General features: G+C 39.2%; 3 protein-coding genes across 3 annotated transcripts in view; all 3 read left to right on the top strand.

The window, feature by feature from the left end:
• tgfbr2a (transforming growth factor beta receptor 2a) overlaps positions 1-1,261 on the top strand; it is a 15,675-nt gene extending 14,414 nt beyond the window's left edge. The window contains exon 9 of the mRNA XM_043233078.1: positions 699-1,261. Coding sequence (XP_043089013.1) covers positions 699-875 — 177 coding nt within the window. The 3' untranslated portion in view covers positions 876-1,261. The remainder of the gene's footprint in view (positions 1-698) is intronic.
• A 1,940-nt stretch (positions 1,262-3,201) lies between these two features.
• On the top strand, positions 3,202-8,605 carry LOC122335184 (major histocompatibility complex class I-related gene protein-like). Its single transcript, XM_043232971.1, has 4 exons — positions 3,202-3,761; positions 3,917-4,144; positions 4,234-4,500; positions 5,781-8,605. Exons 1-4 carry the CDS (start codon positions 3,686-3,688, stop codon positions 6,071-6,073), a joined length of 864 nt encoding a protein of 287 aa, XP_043088906.1. The 5' UTR covers positions 3,202-3,685; the 3' UTR covers positions 6,074-8,605.
• A 906-nt stretch (positions 8,606-9,511) lies between these two features.
• Positions 9,512-17,500, top strand: part of LOC122335310 (H-2 class I histocompatibility antigen, alpha chain-like) — an 8,110-nt gene continuing 121 nt past the window's right edge. Inside the window, exons 1-6 of the mRNA XM_043233151.1 lie at positions 9,512-9,810; positions 13,685-13,936; positions 14,020-14,289; positions 14,732-15,010; positions 15,216-15,320; positions 15,704-17,500. The exon at positions 15,704-17,500 is cut by the window's right edge and continues 121 nt beyond it. Coding sequence (XP_043089086.1) covers positions 9,756-9,810; positions 13,685-13,936; positions 14,020-14,289; positions 14,732-15,010; positions 15,216-15,320; positions 15,704-15,840 — 1,098 coding nt within the window. The 5' untranslated portion in view covers positions 9,512-9,755 and the 3' untranslated portion in view covers positions 15,841-17,500. The remainder of the gene's footprint in view (positions 9,811-13,684; positions 13,937-14,019; positions 14,290-14,731; positions 15,011-15,215; positions 15,321-15,703) is intronic.

Here is a 17,500-nt window from a genome sequence, read left to right as displayed (position 1 = left end):
TAATACGCATGCTAATGAGCAACTAGTTAAGAGACTCAGAGAATAAAGTGTTACCAAACTTATTTACTGTAAATAAAATAAAGTTCACTGAAATTACATTCTTTAACGAAAAAAATAAGCGCAAATAAAAATGAAAACTGTAATCATATTTTAAAAAAAAAAAAAATTTAAATGAAAAACTGCAACATTTAACTATAATATTTAAATACCTATACGTATTGTAGTATAATACCTATTATATATATATATATATATATATATATATATATATATATATATATATATATATATATATATATTAATCGATTTCATTCATTAAATCTATTTTCATTTATTTTCATAAATTTGAATCTATTTGCATTTATTTTAATAACATTTTTATTCTTGATTTTGTTTTCATTATTTTATTTATTTCATAATTTTATATATATATACGTTTATACTCCACTATACCAGTAGTTGTATTTATTTACCAATACATTATTTAAATTAAATTTATATTGGCTTATTGATTATTTATTTTTTATTTATTATTATTCATTTAATTTATTAACCATATTTTTATTCACTTATTTACGTTTTTTATCTCCTTATTATTTGTTGTTTTTGTAGCCTGTTTGAATCCGCTCTGATTATTATAATCGTGTGTTTAATCTGTAATGTTTTGGGTTGACTGTCGCCGTCTGATCGTCTCTCAGGGCGTTCTTCTGCTGACCTCCACCATCGAGGAGTGCTGGGATCACGACCCCGAGGCCCGTCTGACGGCGCACTGCGTCGTGGAGAGATTCGGCGACATCGGCAGCGCCGCCATCTCGCCCGTCAGCGCCGACACCAAGAGCGCACGGGATTCTGGGAACGACGAGAAGGAGCCCTGAAGAGACGTTTCAGACAGACATGTGACTTTTGCACTTTACAGGATCGGCTGAACGCACCAAACACACGCTTGCGTACGGCACAGGTGACGTGTATATAGCTACGAACCCATAATCCGGAGCTCGCTAGCAATCGTTATAAGCTTCAGGGACAATCTCAGTCTTGACGCAAAGGATTCTGGGACATGTGAACTCGCACCAAGACAGCCTTCGTGAACTTGCAGTGTTATGAAGCCACGAGCGATGAATCAGATCAAGTGTCCATTTAAAGAAATATCTATAAATAAATATTGAATCATGTTTAAAAGGTTTTTGTTTACATTGTATTTATATATACATAATCAATACACACAGCACATATATCAAACAAATAAATTCAGTTTAATGGATAAAAATATTTATATGTGAGTAAAAGAATTTATTCCAAAATATATACTGTACGTGTGATAAATATACACCTTGCACATAAATATATCATGTAAACCAAAACCTTTATTTTGGATGTGATTGATCGTTTGACGGCACTGAAAATAACCAAAGAGGATGTGGATTATAGAGATGAAATATGAAACATTGAAGCTGTGAAGCTGTTTGTTTATTAATGTGAAATGATGAAAGATGGAGATGAAAGATGAACGTTCAGGTTCAACCGTTATAAAAGCCAAGAACATAAGCACTTTTTGCATACAGTATATAGTCCTTGTGTATATTTGTTTTAAAACTTTATAAGACATCATGAAATCATTTTTTAATGGGCCGCTTCCACGCAGCAGCTGAATACAGTGCTTTTAATCAACATAAAAATCTATTGTAGTCTCTCAATACATGTTTCTGGGTTTTATTGTGTATCAGTTTAAGTTTAAAAAATGCATCAATATACAAAATAAAAGTAAAATTAGTTGCACAAATTGTTTGTTGTCAATTATTTATATATATATATATATATATATATATATATATATATATATATATATATATATATATATATATATATATATATAATGAAAAAAACTATATATATATATATATATATATATATATATATAATTTTCTCTTTTTTTTTTCACAGTTCAACATTCAACATTAAACCAATCATAAACATGCTTCTTCTGATTGTTTCTGGTCTTCTGTTATTAAAACCCTTTTAGGTTTCTCTTTATAATAAAATATCTAAATAAACTGTGAAGATGATTTGAGGCACTGATATAATTATGAGACATTCAACATCACGCAAGTACAAAATAAGACTTTGTGTTTATTAGGACGCTCACAGATCCCTCCAGTCCCAGGTTTTAGTTTTTTTGTTGTTGTTGTTTTTTCAAATGACTTTTGAGTGTAAATAATTTTTTTTACCCTTGTCTGAAAGACACTTATAGGTGATAAACTGTCTCTCGGCTTAGACTACCATCGTTTCAAACATGTAATAATTCATATATTCTTTGGTGGTCTTTCATATGTTATGTTTTTTCTTAAATATAACAAAAAAATATATATAATTTCCAAAATAATTGTAATTGGCCATGAACCGTCCGACCAAAAATGAGCTCTGCAGGACTGTACCAAAGCAACTCTTCAACATTTTGTTCTCTGATCGCAAATAAGAGCGAAGGAAGATCATCAGCCCAATCTTTACCAGACTCACATCAGTTCCCTGTGATTGTGGATGATACGCGCTTCATACTGCGTGAACGTTCAACACACGTTTAAACACTTCACATGTGACATTGGTTCCTTGCTCCGTCTGAATTGCATAAGTTAGACCAAATATGCGTAATGTGATGGCACTGCCTCAGGGAAACGTGTTTATACAGGCATATACTGGTAACCAGCTTTATAATTCGGCAACGCAGTCGCTCAAATGGTTCACTCATCACCAGAATGATCTGATTGGGGTTGACATGACATGAACGACAGTATCTTCATACAGCGGATCTTAAACCAGGCCAATAAACATACTTAGCCACTGTCTTGAACACTGTTTTATCGCCCAGATGACCAGATAACTGGTGATCACGATCTGCTGCCCGATAACCAGGAGGTGATAAAATCTGATAGTCTGGACTTATCCCAGCCTCTCTAGCATTTTGAGACAGCTACTTACACAACAGTGCGATAATTGCAATATCAGACCCCTTCTACAGTTGGTCTTGAACTCCAACCTCAGAAACCCAAATCTGACCTGAAGCAGAAGAAAAGGTCTTGCGAGTAAGGTGTTCCTCCTCACCTTCTGAATCAGTTTCTGCAGGCAATAAACCTCAGCATTTGCTTCATCTTAGCTACTTCCTTAGCTGCAGAGCTTGATATCGAAACGTTCAGCGATTAAAGAAAGCGTTATATTGCTGTATACTAGATTTAGAAACAAATGAATCAATATCTAGTTCTGATTTTACCTTTACCTTCAATTACCGATCGTCATCCATTGTAAAGATACCAATAATGGTATATTTTAGACGTTTTGTGAAAAACTTGTTCAGATCAAACGGGGAGGGAAGAAAACAAACGGACAAGCCACCTTTTGTTACAAACTACAAATGAAATCCCTACTTAATAGGAAAACAATGTAAGAATTAATAGGGTTCTTGAATAACTTTGAGCCTAGAGTCCCGAAATTGTGTGAGAGATGCACCGGATCCAGGGGAGGACCTACAAAAAGAGAGATAAGTGGATTGTTTATTTCTTGAGGGAAATACGATGCTTACCCCTGTAAAAAAGAGACGACTTCTGGTGACGTCTGAGGAAGTGTAGAGTCTGCTGTATGGACTTACTCATCCACATGTTTTAGGTCATAAAACTGTGACGGACTCTTGTTTGAAATGTTTTCTATAGACATAAGAATGGTCTTGTTTATCTTTTTGTTGTCTTATGCTTTTCTGATTGACGTGAGGCAAGGTACAAAGGAATTTAATTTCATTTAATTCATTTTTAATTGACACGTTCCGTGTTGATGAGAGATGCACTAGGAAGAAGCTACACAGAGACCGTTATGAACGATTTAAGTTCATATTTAAGGTATTTTTAACAACTGTTTGCTGTTTGTTCCTCAGAAAAACACTTCCTCAGCTACAAGTTTGCAGCTCTTTGCAAAGCAAACACACATCCTGTGTTCAAAGCCGTGGCCGTGTATGACAACATAAAGATCGCTCAATACGATAATGAAGAAATAGTTGGGATAAGATCAAGTCTGACTGAAGACGACTGGAGCGAGGATTCTCCAGAGTCTAGAGACTGGTTTCTTCATCAGTTAAGGACTCTGTCAAACTGCTTGGACTCAGGTGAGTTTCACACTTTACTCATGTTGTAAAATCGCATATATTTGTTTGTTCTCCGTAATCTTCTCACGAGTGTGGTTCTGTGATCGCAGAGCTCCATGTTCTTCAGAGAATAGTTGGTTGTGAACTGGAGAAGCGTTCTGACGGATCGGAGAGTCTGAGAGTATTTGATGAATACGGATTCGATGGAGAGGATTTCATTGCCTTCGATTCCGACGCTCTTCAGTGGATTGTTAAAAACCCCAAAGCTGAAGAAACCAAAAGGGAATGGGATCGGCAAACTGGACGAAACCGGTTCCTTCAGCGCTACCTCAAGACCTGCGTCCACCGGATCTCCACAATTGACAACATGAAAATCAGTATGTATTCAGTCTTTCTCGTCGTTCGCTGACAAACGCAGGTATATCTCAAAGTTAGAATATCATGAAAAAGCTAAATATTGCAAACAGAGTGAAATATTTTGACGATTGTGGCTTACAGATAATGAAAACCCAACATTCAATGTTTAATATTACATAAATTCAATAAAAAAAGAAACAGAAAAGTATGCATTTCTGTGCACTCAATATTTCGTTGGGCCTCCTTTTGCATGAATTACTGCATCTGTATTGTTGGGTCTGGACTATACCCCATAGATCGTCTATGGGGTTCAGGTCAGGTGAGATTCCTGGCCAATCAAGCACAGTAACACCATGGTCACTGAACCAGCTTTTGGTAGCTTGGGCAGTGTGGGCAGGTGCCAAGTCCTGCTGGAAAATGAAATCAGCATCTCCACAAAGCTTGCCAGCTGAAGGAAGCATGAAGTGTTTTAAAACTGTGGACTTCAGAAAACACACGGCAGCTGTGGAAACTTCACGCTGGACTTCAAGCAACATGGTTTCTCCACTCTTCCTCCAGGACGTGCTTTCCAAATTACTTTCATCTGTAAAGAGGACTTTGGAGCCCAGGTAAGACGCTTCTGATGTTGTCTCTGGTGGACTGACACGAGGAATGCGACTTCTTCTCCTTGTGAAGCTCCCACATATTCTCGAATAGATTTTGCCTGACGATCCTCTCAAGGTTGCAGCTATCCCTTTTGCTGGCGCACCTTTTGCTGCCGCGCTTTTTCCTTCCACTCAACTTTCTACGAATATGCTTGGATACAGCACTCTGTGAACAACCAGTGAACTTTTTTGGCTGACCCTCCTTGTGAATGCTGTCTTCTGGACATCTGTAAAGTCAGCAGTCTTCCCCATGATTGAGTAGCCCACTGATTCAGACTGAGAGAGCATTTAAAGGCTCAGGAAACCTTTGCAGGTGTTTTGAGGTAATCAGCTGATTAGGGAGTGACGCCATGACTTTCCAATATTGAACTTTTTCCACAATATTCCAGTTTTTAGAGAAACTGAATTTTGGGTTGTCATTGTAAGCCATAATCATAATTCATTTCAATGAATCTATATAATAAAAAATTCAATTTTTCATGATATTCTATTTTTTTTTTAAGATTGAACCTGTAAATACTAATGAGTTAAAAACTCGCCTTTTAAAAAAGATTTAATGCATGCATGCAACATTTGAAAAGTACTCGTTATCAGAGACCAAACCAACGTGTTTATAAATGTTAGTTTGTTAAATGCATTATTATTTTCTTCTCCAGCTCCACCAGATGTTCATGTCTCGGTGCCGAAGGTTTCTGATGACGGAAGTAAGCTGGTTCTGAGCTGCCTGGCCACCGGTTTCCACCCCAGAGATATCCAGATGAACATCAGGAGGGATAAATCCGTTCTTGAGAACCAAAAATCATCCGGAACCAGACCAAATAATGATGGATCCTTTCAGATGAGAATCAGTGTGGAGATTGATAGTAAACACAAAGGGTTTTACGACTGTGTGGTCATTCACAGCGGCCAGTCTCAGACACGAGCGATCCTAACAGTGTGGACCATTTAACAATTCTGCCTTATGCACTTTTCTTTTTAATTCTTTAGTGTGCAATGTTCAGTTTGCTGGACGATAAGGAGAATATACAGCCATGCCCATGCCTGCAAAAAGAAGAAAAAACTGCTGGAGACGGCGAGGGACCTCTTGTAAATAAAACATACTGAGAAATGTTAAAAGATAAAATAAAATAAACTACTGCATTATTTGTGCAGATTCATGCTTATATTATTAAAATGACTAAACGATGAGTTAATAATGATGCGCAAACCTAATGATGTGTTGATAATTAATTAATGACCATTACAGTTTATAAAAGCCATTACTAAACACTTTTAGAAACAGTGATGGTAATTGCCTGGAGGTTGAGAAACTGAAAGACTTTGGCTGACTGTGTCTACAGTGAGATATTTATTAATATGAGTTTATTTGGCTCCACACTCAAGCTTTAAAATTAATGAGATAATGAGCTGATTTGTTAAGTGATGATTGACCATTATTGAAGACACCTGATGTTAACAAGCAATACCATCAAAGAAGAAAAATCACAATTTAGGCGTCACCATTACAATGATCAGTGTTTGAGATAACATAGTCATCGTTTGATCTGAATCACTTATTTGGAGCTCTAAATTTAATATTTTTATTGATTACAACAGCTTTCTGTTCCTATATTTTCTTTAAACTTTGGAAGGATTCCTTACAAGCTGTTAAGCAAAAAATAATCATCAATCATCAAAATCTTAAAGCATTTTACTGTCACAAAAGTTGTGAGATTAAACCAAACCCTCGCTGTTCAGTCTCTCTGGTATTTTGAATAGTTTGATGTTTTGGATGGATTTTCTGCTCTTTCAGAAGGATGTGAACTGGGACCTATAGCTTCGAGGAATGAAACTTGCCTCCTGTTTTATTGTAGCTTGCGCAAATATCAAGGACATGTTAATTTAACATTTTGGTAACCCTTAAGTGTAATTGTAGGTTAAAGGGCGTCTGTTATACGCTTTCATGTGGTATTTGGGCATGCGTGGGTGTTGGCGGTGCATGAACACAACCATTTTACAATGATAAAAATCATTTTTTAATAGCCTTTAAACCGAAAATCAGTCTCGTTATAGGCCTCTGAAGCAGCTGTAACATCAGCACAGTTTCACAAGCGGTCCCAGTGCTCTGTGTTCAGATGCAAGGATGAAGATGACAGTCTTTATTTTCTCCTAACATCTGAGCTGCTGAGAACGCTGTGGATTTCTCTCATTTTTCAAGCTACGGAAATATGCATTTAAAGCGATGCACTCCAAAACAGCTCTTCTTTTGCACACATTTTCCAGCTATTATAATAAATTATATGTGGTGTATTTTGGCGCATTCCAGGGAAACCCACGACCAATACTACATCTTGCAAAAAGGTGTGTTAAACACTTTAAGTCACAGGTTATAATATTCTTTCTTTCTTTATTTGTTTATCCTCAGCAGAATCTCTATGGTATGTTATAGCAGCATCTTTGGTTATATTTCTCCCTGTGATTGGTTGCTGCATCTACCAATAGAAAAGGCCAAAAGGTGAGCTAATAAATATTAAGTATCCTTTTTAGGTTATTTTAAATATGCGTGAACAGTTTGACATTGCATAGCGTGAAACAAACAACACAATTAAAATATGGCAATATAATAATGATGATATCCACAATATTTGTGGATAAAATGTGAAACGTTGGAACCGTAACATGGTATTTGTAATTAAGATAAAGCTGTGAAGTGTCCTGATTCTGTTGGAGTGATTGTACAGATCAGCGAGTGAGAGTTTTCTTGTTTTAAGCATTTAAAGGATAAAGATCACAGCTTGATCAAACGTGCTCTTAGTTTTTAATAGCAGGTTCACGTAAAAGCTCAAAGACCAGTGTCACACTTGCAAGAACATTAAATCCACACATTTCTTTATAGAGAAACCAGTCAAAACACTGTAGAAAACGTGTCACTTCCTGTTGTATCTCTGTATCCGTTGCTAAGATACTGGATGAGAGAAATAATGACAAAAGCAAAACTATATACATGCAGAAACTAGTCAAACATATTCAAATGTGTACAGTGCTCATTGCGAAAGAAAGCTGAAATTAGAAATGTTTTTGACATTATTTATACTTTGTGTTCCTCATAGAGACTGTCTGTGCTGTAAGTGACCTTATTGTGATTGTGTTCATTAAACTTTTATTAGTCGTGGTTAAAAGCCCTTCCTTTTAAACCCTGTTTGGAGTCTGTGTAAAGTACAGATAAAGCACTGCTAACCAGAGGGACTGTATTTCTACGTTTTATTATTTATACTCTTGATTGATTGTCCTGACCTAAAAAAGGTTTTGTAGTAGACCTGTGTTCACGGTTTATCCTCTTAAATGGTATGAAATCTCTGAAAATGATAATAGTGTTAATGACTAAATTAGTTTTACAGCTGGACTTTTCCTGAAGGAGAAAGTGGAAGTGTTTGTTCATAAATCCACCAGTGAGGGGCGGCAAAGCCTCAAAACTAAATGAACAAAGGTAAGCTCATTTTAATATTGATCAGTCCAATGCCATGCATGATTGATTGATTGGTTGATTGATTTATTGGTTGATTGGTTGTTTAATTGGTTGACTGATTGGTTGACTGGTTGGTTGATTGATTAGTTGGTTGGTTGGTTGGTTGGTTGGTTGTTTGATTTATTGATTCGTTGGTTGATTTATTGATTGGTTGGTTGGTTGGTTGGTTGGTTGGTTGATTGATTAGTTGGTTGGTTGGTTGATTGATTGATTGAAAATCTTTTACAGTCACGCATATACTTTATATTTGTAATTGTGATCATTTACACTTACACATTTTTTTGCAAGCAGACCCTATTCGTATGTGTGTGTATATATATTTGTTATTGTTACTTGAATGAAGTGTGTTTCTGGTTGGTCATTAGAAATAAATAAGAAATAAATACAAATAAATTACAGAAATAAATTACATAAGACATTTAAGGGCTTGTTCTATTTATTAACATAAACTGCCATAAAGTTGAATTATTCATCGCCTAAACCACTAGTAGGCTACATTTAATTTTTGGTTAATTTTTTGTATGACATTCAGAACCTTTCCATTCAGTTTCTAGTGGACTCTTTAGTTTTTGTTTGTTTGTTTTGTTTTTAATTGGGATCATCAACCTTTGGAAGCAAATGATTAGATCCAAACACTTTTTAGCGGGATCCTGTTCCTCTGTTCTGGAGGCTGTGTCAAAACTATTTTTTAAAAATCTTTATCAATGTGTGGAATAAACATGGACGATCATCCCTGATCTCGAGAAATTACATTTTGATTAGGCATTAAAAAAACAACCGCTGAGGCCGGGTTGCCGGACGAACGGACGTCATGACGTCAGATCACGTGTCCCCCTTTAAAAGGTCAGTTCTTTGAAATCTAGCGTCCTTTGCGCATGTGCATCGTTACGTCATTCACCTGACGCTCTTACGTGCCTCCGCGAGGTCCTCTGCGTTCGAGGTGCGATCCGTTAAAACGTAGCCGGTGCGCATCGAGTCAGTTTATCTGTGTTTGTAATTAGGGCCGAATGCCGTTCACGCGCAAGAAAAGGGAAAGCGACCTAGAAAATACGATCCCGTGCACCTGAAGAGAAAAAAAAACATTGCACCGCCCTGATCCGTTCAACCCGACATTCAAAGATCTCTGATGTTATCAATCAAAGTTCTTCTCTTCTACTGCGCTATTTTGCCGTTACAGAGCGGTAAGAAAGATTTTCTACATTCTGAATATATATGTGTATGTATATATATAATGTGTGTGTGTGTGTGTGTGTGTGTGTATATATATATACACACACGTGTGTGAATATATATATATATATATATGTGTGTGTGTGTGTGTTTGTATGTGTGTTGTGGTAGGGTGAAGAAATCACACAGAGAGCTCAAAATAAATACCCCGGTGGGTGGATTTATTAAAGGAAAGAAACAACAAGAAAATACGGGTGAATATCTGTTTCCTGGGTGACTTGCTGAAGCAGTGAGTCCGTATCGGGGTGTGGGCTGATTGGTTCACTGGCTGCTATCTGTAAGGAAGAGAGAGATGTTGCATTAGTGGCAGCCTGTATGGAGTATGAGCTCAGCCTTTTGGCGTGCCTTGTGGCTTTTTAAAGCCATTAGGTGATGAGCAGCAGCTGTGTTTGATCAACCAGTGATGGCCGTGTCCAGGTGCTCCTCGTCGATTTCCAGGGCGACGCTGATGACAGTTTGTGACACTCGTCACAGAGTGTGTGTGTGTGTGTGTGTGTGTGTGTGTGTGTGTGTGTGTGTGTGTGTATATATATATATATATATATATATATATATATATATATATATATATATATATATATATATATATATGTATATGTGTATATGTATGTGTATATATATATATATATATATATATATATATATATATATATATATATATATATATATATATATGTATATGTGTATATGTATGTATATACATACATATACATATATATATATATATATATATATATATATATATATATATATATATATATATATATATATATATATATATATATGTGTGTGTGTGTGTGTGTGTGTTCATGGGCAGTATTACATAATACAGATAAAGGAGATCGGATATGGTTGTAGGTTGTAACACTTTTTGTGACTCAACTCGTTGAAAAACTTTTCTGCAAAGCACCCGCATTTCTTCTCTACAAAAGGTACCATTTCAAACCTCTGAAAACATCACAGCCTTCATAAGCAGATGTTAAATACGTAGTGTGCCACTAGCGGGGAAGTTGTAACAGTACAATAGCAAAAACAGCAGCCTCCTCAAAAGCATTTTTTTTAACATCTCCGATTCACTTTCCATTCGATGCAGTAGTGTGTGTGATTCCCAACTTCCTAACAGTGTTTCAGTAAAGAATATGTGGATCATTTGTTAATTTGTGTGTGAGATTTTTGTCTGTGTGTGAATGTTCTCAATCAGATTGACAAAGCACTGGTGTCGACCAAATCTTTTTAACCCTGGTGTAGCTGTCCCACTGAATTGATGGTCAATACTCGTCAACTGATGTTTCCGAAAAATGTTTAATACGTTGACATTTAGATAAAACACAGTAAGAGCTATAAAGAAACAAAAAACAAACCCATAGCAACCATTAACACATTACAACAATAAGCTGATATGATCAGTAGTGTGATTAAAAAACGGGACTTCAATCGTAGACCACAAGATTATATGCATCACACACACACACAACACATTTACCTTATAACCCTTTCAGTGAGAAGCACAATATCAAAGTGAAAAGAGGAAAAATCCATGCTACGTTCTGCGTCCCCCGACCATGCACAAACATTCCTGTGAATCTAGGAAATGCGAAGCACCTTATACGTCACACCACAAGCCTATCTATCAGAATAAAAGTCGTCTTCTTCTTCTTCTTCTTCCGCTTATCCGGGACCGGGTCGAGGGGGCAACAGTCTAAGCAGGTACGCCTAGACTCCCCTCTCCCCAGACACTTCCTCCAGCTCTTCCGGGGGAACACCGAGGCGCTCCCAGGCCAGCCGAGAGACATAGTCCCTCCAACGTGTCCCTCCTCCCGGTGGGACATGCCCGGAACACCTCCCTTGGGAAGCGTCCGGGAGGCATCCGGAACAGATGCCCGAGCCACCTCTGCTGGCCTCTCTCGATGTGGAGGAGCAGCGGGTCTACTCCGAGCTCCTCCCGAGTGACTGAACTCCTCACCCTATCTCTAAGGGAGCGCCCAGCCACCCTACGGAGGAAACACACCCTTGTCCGACTGAGGACCATGGCCTCAGACTTAGAGGTGCTGATTCTCATCCCAACCGCTTCACACTCTGCTGCAAACCGCCCCAGCGCACACTGTAGGTCTTGGCCAGATGCAGCCAACAGAACAACATCATCAGCAAAAAGCAGAGAAGCTTTTCTGTGGTCACCAAACCAGACCCCCTCCGGCCCCCGGCTGCGCCTAGAAATCCTGTCCATAAAGATAATGAACAGGACCGGTGACAAAGGGCAGCCCTGTCGGAGTCCAACATGCACTGGGAACAAGTCTGACTTAATGCCGGCAATGCGAACCAAGCTCCTGCTCTGATCATACAGGGATCTGACAGCCCTTAGCAAAGGGCCCCTTACCCCATATTCCCAGAGCACCCCCCACAGGACACCACGAGGAACCCAGTCGAATGCCTTCTCCAAATCCACAAAACACATGTGGACTGGTTGGGCAAACTCCCAGGAACCCTCCAGCATCCTGAAGAGGGTATAGAGCTGGTCCAGTGTTCCACGTCCAGGACGAAACCCGCATTGTTCCTCTTGAAGCTGAGGTTCAACTATCGGACGGATTCTCCTCTCCAGTACCCTGGCATAGACTTTCCCAGGGAGGCTGAGAAGTGTGATTTCCCCCTATAGTTGGAGCACACCTTCCGGTCCCCCTTCTTAAAAAGGGGAACCACCACCCCGGTCTGCCAGTCCAGAGGCACTGTCCCCCGCGTCCACGCAATGCTGCAGAGGCGTGTCAACCAAGACAGCCCTAAAACATCCAGAGACCTGAGGTACTCCGGGCGGATCTCATCCACACCTGGTGCCTTGCCACCGAGGAGCTTCTCAACAACCTCAGTGACCTTAGCCAGGGTGATGGTCGAGTCCCCCCCCAGGTCCCCGGCCTCTGCTCCCTCAGTCGAAGACGTGTTGGCAGGATTGAGGAGATCCTCAAAGTATTCCTTCCACCGTCCGACAATATCCCCAGTCGAGGTTAGCAGGTTCCCACCAGCACTGTATATGGTGTTGGCAGGGCACTGCTTCCCTTTTCTGAGGCGTCTGACGGTTTGCCAGAACCTCTTTGAGGCCGTCCGATAGTCATTTTCCATGGCCTCCCCGAACTCCTCCCAGACCCGAGTTTTTGCCTGCACAACCACCCGGCCAGCGGTCCGCTTGGCCCACCGGTACCTGTCAGCTGCCTCAGGAGTCCCATGAGCCAACCAGGCCCGATAGGACTCCTTCTTCAGCTTGACAGCATCCCTTACCTCCGATATCCACCATCGAGTTCGGGGATTGCCGCCACGACATGCACCGGAGACTTTACGGCCACAGCTCCGGATGGCTGCGTCGACCAAAGAGGTAGAGAACATAGTCCACTCGGACTCAATGTCTCCAGCCTCCCTCGGGATCCGGTCAAAGCTCTGCCGGAGGTGGGAGTTGAAGATCTCCCTGACAAGGGTCTCTGCCAAACGTTCCCAACAGACCCTCACGGTAAAATAAACTGTTGGCGAAATTTACAGTTATACACTGTTTTTGCAGCTACAGCACACACACACACACACACACATATATACATACATACATACAAAATGACATCTGTGAAGATGATCATAATAGTAAGCTGTATTTGTTAAAAGCACTATATAAATGAAGGTTACTCGACTTGACCCTTTAAACTGGTTTTGTAGTCCAGGGTCACACGTGTCCCATGAGTTTCATGGGCGTTTTGTCAATCACAAATTATGCTGTGATTTATTTAGGCATATACAAGTATCCGTCTCCCAGTAAAAGTGTTTTTACTGCTGTTTGTGTTTTATGTTCCCCAGAGAGACACCACTTCTTCTACAGGTTTACAGTCCTGTCCAAAGCAGAGAGTTTCTCTCTGAATTTGCCAGATTTCACCGCCGAGGCCGTGGCCGACGACAGACGGATAAAACACTACAACAACGCAATCGAAGGCTGGAAAGGAGTCGATCTGTTTGAACACGACGGGTCCGAACCTCCTCCAGAGTCGTACGACTCTAGAGACTGGTACAGAGATCAGCTGAAGAAGGCGTCAAACTCCTCGCAGGGTTCTGGTGAGCCTCACATCAATGATCAGGCATCACGTTGGTTGCTGCGCGCATGTTTTTTACGGTAAGCATTTCTCCTGCGGTTGCAGAGCGCCATGTGCTCCAGAGAATACTTGGCTGCAAACTGGAAAGCTTTCCTAACGGTACCGTGACGGATCTGACCACCTTCGATGAGTATGCATTTGATGGAGACGATCTCATTGCCTTTAAATACGACACCATGGAGTGGATCGATAAAAGTCCAGTTGGCAAAGAAATCAAAAAGGATTGGGATCGCCACGTCGAACGCAAACACAAAGTGCACAGCTTCCTCTACAACTGCATGGACTGGATCTCTGCGTTTAACAACACCAATAAGAGTGAGCTCTGATCAGCTTTTAATGGGGTCCTGTCAGACTTAATCAGCTTCACACTCCAAAGACAATTTCGTTCAGTGACAAAGAGATGTTGTTATGGACCCCGAGTACTTATTAAACGTCTACCGGACACAAATATTGATTAGAGATTACAGTTTTATTAGCTCTTCAAACGCTTACAGCTCCAAGCGGCTTTGAGCCTAGGCGAAGCTTGAAGAAGCTAATTTACCACAAATAAAAACATAAAATGCTGGTTAAAAAGCATTTAATAATCATCACTGCACGATTATTATTAAACACAATCAAGATCAACAACGCTTCAACAACGTTACTGCAGATCTGTTATTAATTCTGATTAAGTCTTTCTGTTTATAACATGCTCAAACATTCACACATAGTTTTTTGACTGTATTATTATTATTATTATTATTATTTTCCGCTCCAGGTTCCCCAGAGGTTCACATCTTTGCGAGGAAAGCTCCTGATGATCGGAGTAAGCTGGATCTGATCTGTCTGGCCACCGGTTTCTACCCCGGAGACATAGAGATGAGCATCAGATTGAACAGAAGCACAATTAAGAACCATACCTCTTATGCAATCAGACCAAATCACGACGGATCCTTTCAGGTGAGAAGCAGTGTGAAGATCGACGGTCACCTCAGAGGATCTTATGACTGTTTCGTCGTTCACGGCGGTCTGGGAGAACCACGTTCAGTACAATGGGGTAAATATCACCAGAAATGAAGTCACTCATGTGTTTGTAACAAGACGACACTGAAATAAATGAACGTTTCTGCTTCACAAGCAGGTTGAGTTTATGATTATGATGTAAAACTTGTCTCCAAGAGGCTTGAATGTGTGTGTGTGCATACGTGTGTGAAACGTTTGGCCTAATGCTACGTTTACATTATTTCTATTTCATTCTGCAGATGGGAAATGTTTGAATAGTGAAAGGACCCGATGGACAGTAATCCTGCCAGTAGGGGCGTTTCTCGTAGCAGCTGTAGTGTACATTAAGAAAAGAAAACCAAACGGTGAGTTGTTTTTATAGACCTTTGTTGTTGAGCGACATTAAAATACACAGACGGTTTGACCGAAATAGGTGAACATTGGGGATGTAATGAGATCCCGTGGATCCGACTGGTCTCGCCAGAACACAACCATATCCTCGCAAATATTTCCCTGTGTTTACATTAGAGCTGCACCGGTGATCGTAAAAAAATGTGATTTTGATCCAAACACCCAAGTGATGTTATTCCTAAATGATAATGATTCAGAGTCAGTGACGTTCGTTGTCTTTTTTGTCATCAAAGCATTCATTCAGGAGAGTCCAATAGTGAAACAAGACTTTTGTATATAGATTTGTGTGTGTGTGTGTATATATATATATTTAACGTGGTATCTTTTAATATTCTAGACTCTTCCGCAGCTCTTGTGAGAGATGTTTGTGTTTACGGTGCGGTGAGTGATCAGAGAGCAGAGAGTGCTGAAGCGTGTGCTGATACGACCGATGAAGAGCTCAGTGATGAAGGATCTGAACACACTCCAGTGTGAACAGGTTTTTGGTCTGGATGGAAACTGTGTTCTCATCATCAGCTCTGTTTAGTAAAAGAATGGTGTTTGTTTCGGTCAGTGTTTTCTAATCTGAGTCGGCTCTTATGAACTTCCTGTTTATCATGTGGTTTACGTTCAGCTGAAACATGATGCTGCTTTTCACATTTCAGGGGCTTTACATCAAGTAGCATGTCTTACATGAAACACGGCTCTCAGAAATCACTTCAAATGAACACGAGTGACTTATGAAATGGTGTTTTTTTTGTCGGTAAAACTTCTGTCTCCTGGTGTTTAACTCTTCGAGGACAAATGTGTCCCTGGATCACAAAACATTTCATCTGAAAGGTGAAAAAATAAGCTTTCTGTTGTTGTACGGTTTCTTAGGACGATATTTGTTCGGGATACACCTCTTTAAAACTAGACAGGCAAAGTTTGTGAACATACTTGGAAGCTGGCTTGAGAAAGAGATAGATGGCTAGCTAGCGAGCATGACTAGCGAGTGACTAGCGTGTTGCTAGCAAGATTAACATGTCGGTATGTTCACAGCATGCTTACCAAGCTGCTTGCTTGTCGCTAGCGGTTTTCCAGCACGTCGATTAGCGAGTTACTAGCATGTTTTTATTATGGTTAACATGTTACTAGCATGTTTCTAGCATGGGAGGAGTTAGAGAATATTGAGAAAATCCGAATGTTGTCCGAATCAAAAACAAAATACATTTTGATATATTTACGGTAGAAAATTTACAAAATGTCTTCACAGAACATCATCTTGACGATTTCAGGCATTAAAGAAACATCTATAATCTTGATTTATGTATGTATACCTGCTTGGTTTTGTGCTCCAGGGTCACAAATACAGAATAATAAAAAAAGGTTGAATTGAATTGACTTAACAGTCAAAGTAACCCCTACTATTCAGTTAACGCCTACAAAATATTCATAATCTAATGCAAAATAAAACGGCATTGTTTTCACTGTGTTTTAAATTAAAGCTACAAAGGTCCTTCACATAACATTTGTATTTTAATACTAACACTAATACTAATCTGTTGTTCGATACTAATAATACTATTAAGCACAGCCAGCAGCAGGAATATAGTACGCTGTCGCTTTAAGAGCTGCACGTTCACCCCAATTTAATGTTGCACATCTATTTCATTGCAACTCTTTACGCTCATTTACTACATAACTGACAAGCTTCTGGGGGAAAAAAATATTTTTTAGGAACAATGCAAATCAAGCCAAAAAACGAATAAACCTTGTCAATTTTAAGAAATCAAGCGTCCACACGTTTGACACCATGGAAGTCACTCATGTGTATTTCGTATCCCTCCTCTCTCTTCTGGTGTAAGTGTTAATATAGCCATCAGTCCCAGCGTCTTAAAGGGCGCTCTTTTAAAGACGTCTGTGTAAAACATGTAGTGTGTGATGCAGCACTTAAAAGATTCTCAGCAACAATGTGTGTGTAGCGTTATTTTCTTTTTTTTGTCCATTTGTTTTTAGAATAACTATTCATTAACGTTATATTAAACGTTTACGTAATTATAACTTCATTTATACCATTTAGTCCTCTTTAGATTTGGTTATTTAATACATATTGCATGTTTTGCATGATTTAATATCTTTTTTTATGTATGTTTGTCTTTGTGTGTGTGTGTGT

The sequence above is a fragment of the Puntigrus tetrazona genome, unplaced genomic scaffold (assembly GCF_018831695.1).
Source record: "Puntigrus tetrazona isolate hp1 unplaced genomic scaffold, ASM1883169v1 S000000746, whole genome shotgun sequence".
In the NCBI taxonomy this organism is placed as follows: Eukaryota; Metazoa; Chordata; class Actinopteri; order Cypriniformes; family Cyprinidae; genus Puntigrus; species Puntigrus tetrazona.
Note: the sequence above shows the minus strand (reverse complement) of the source record. Positions and strands in the feature narration are given on the sequence as shown.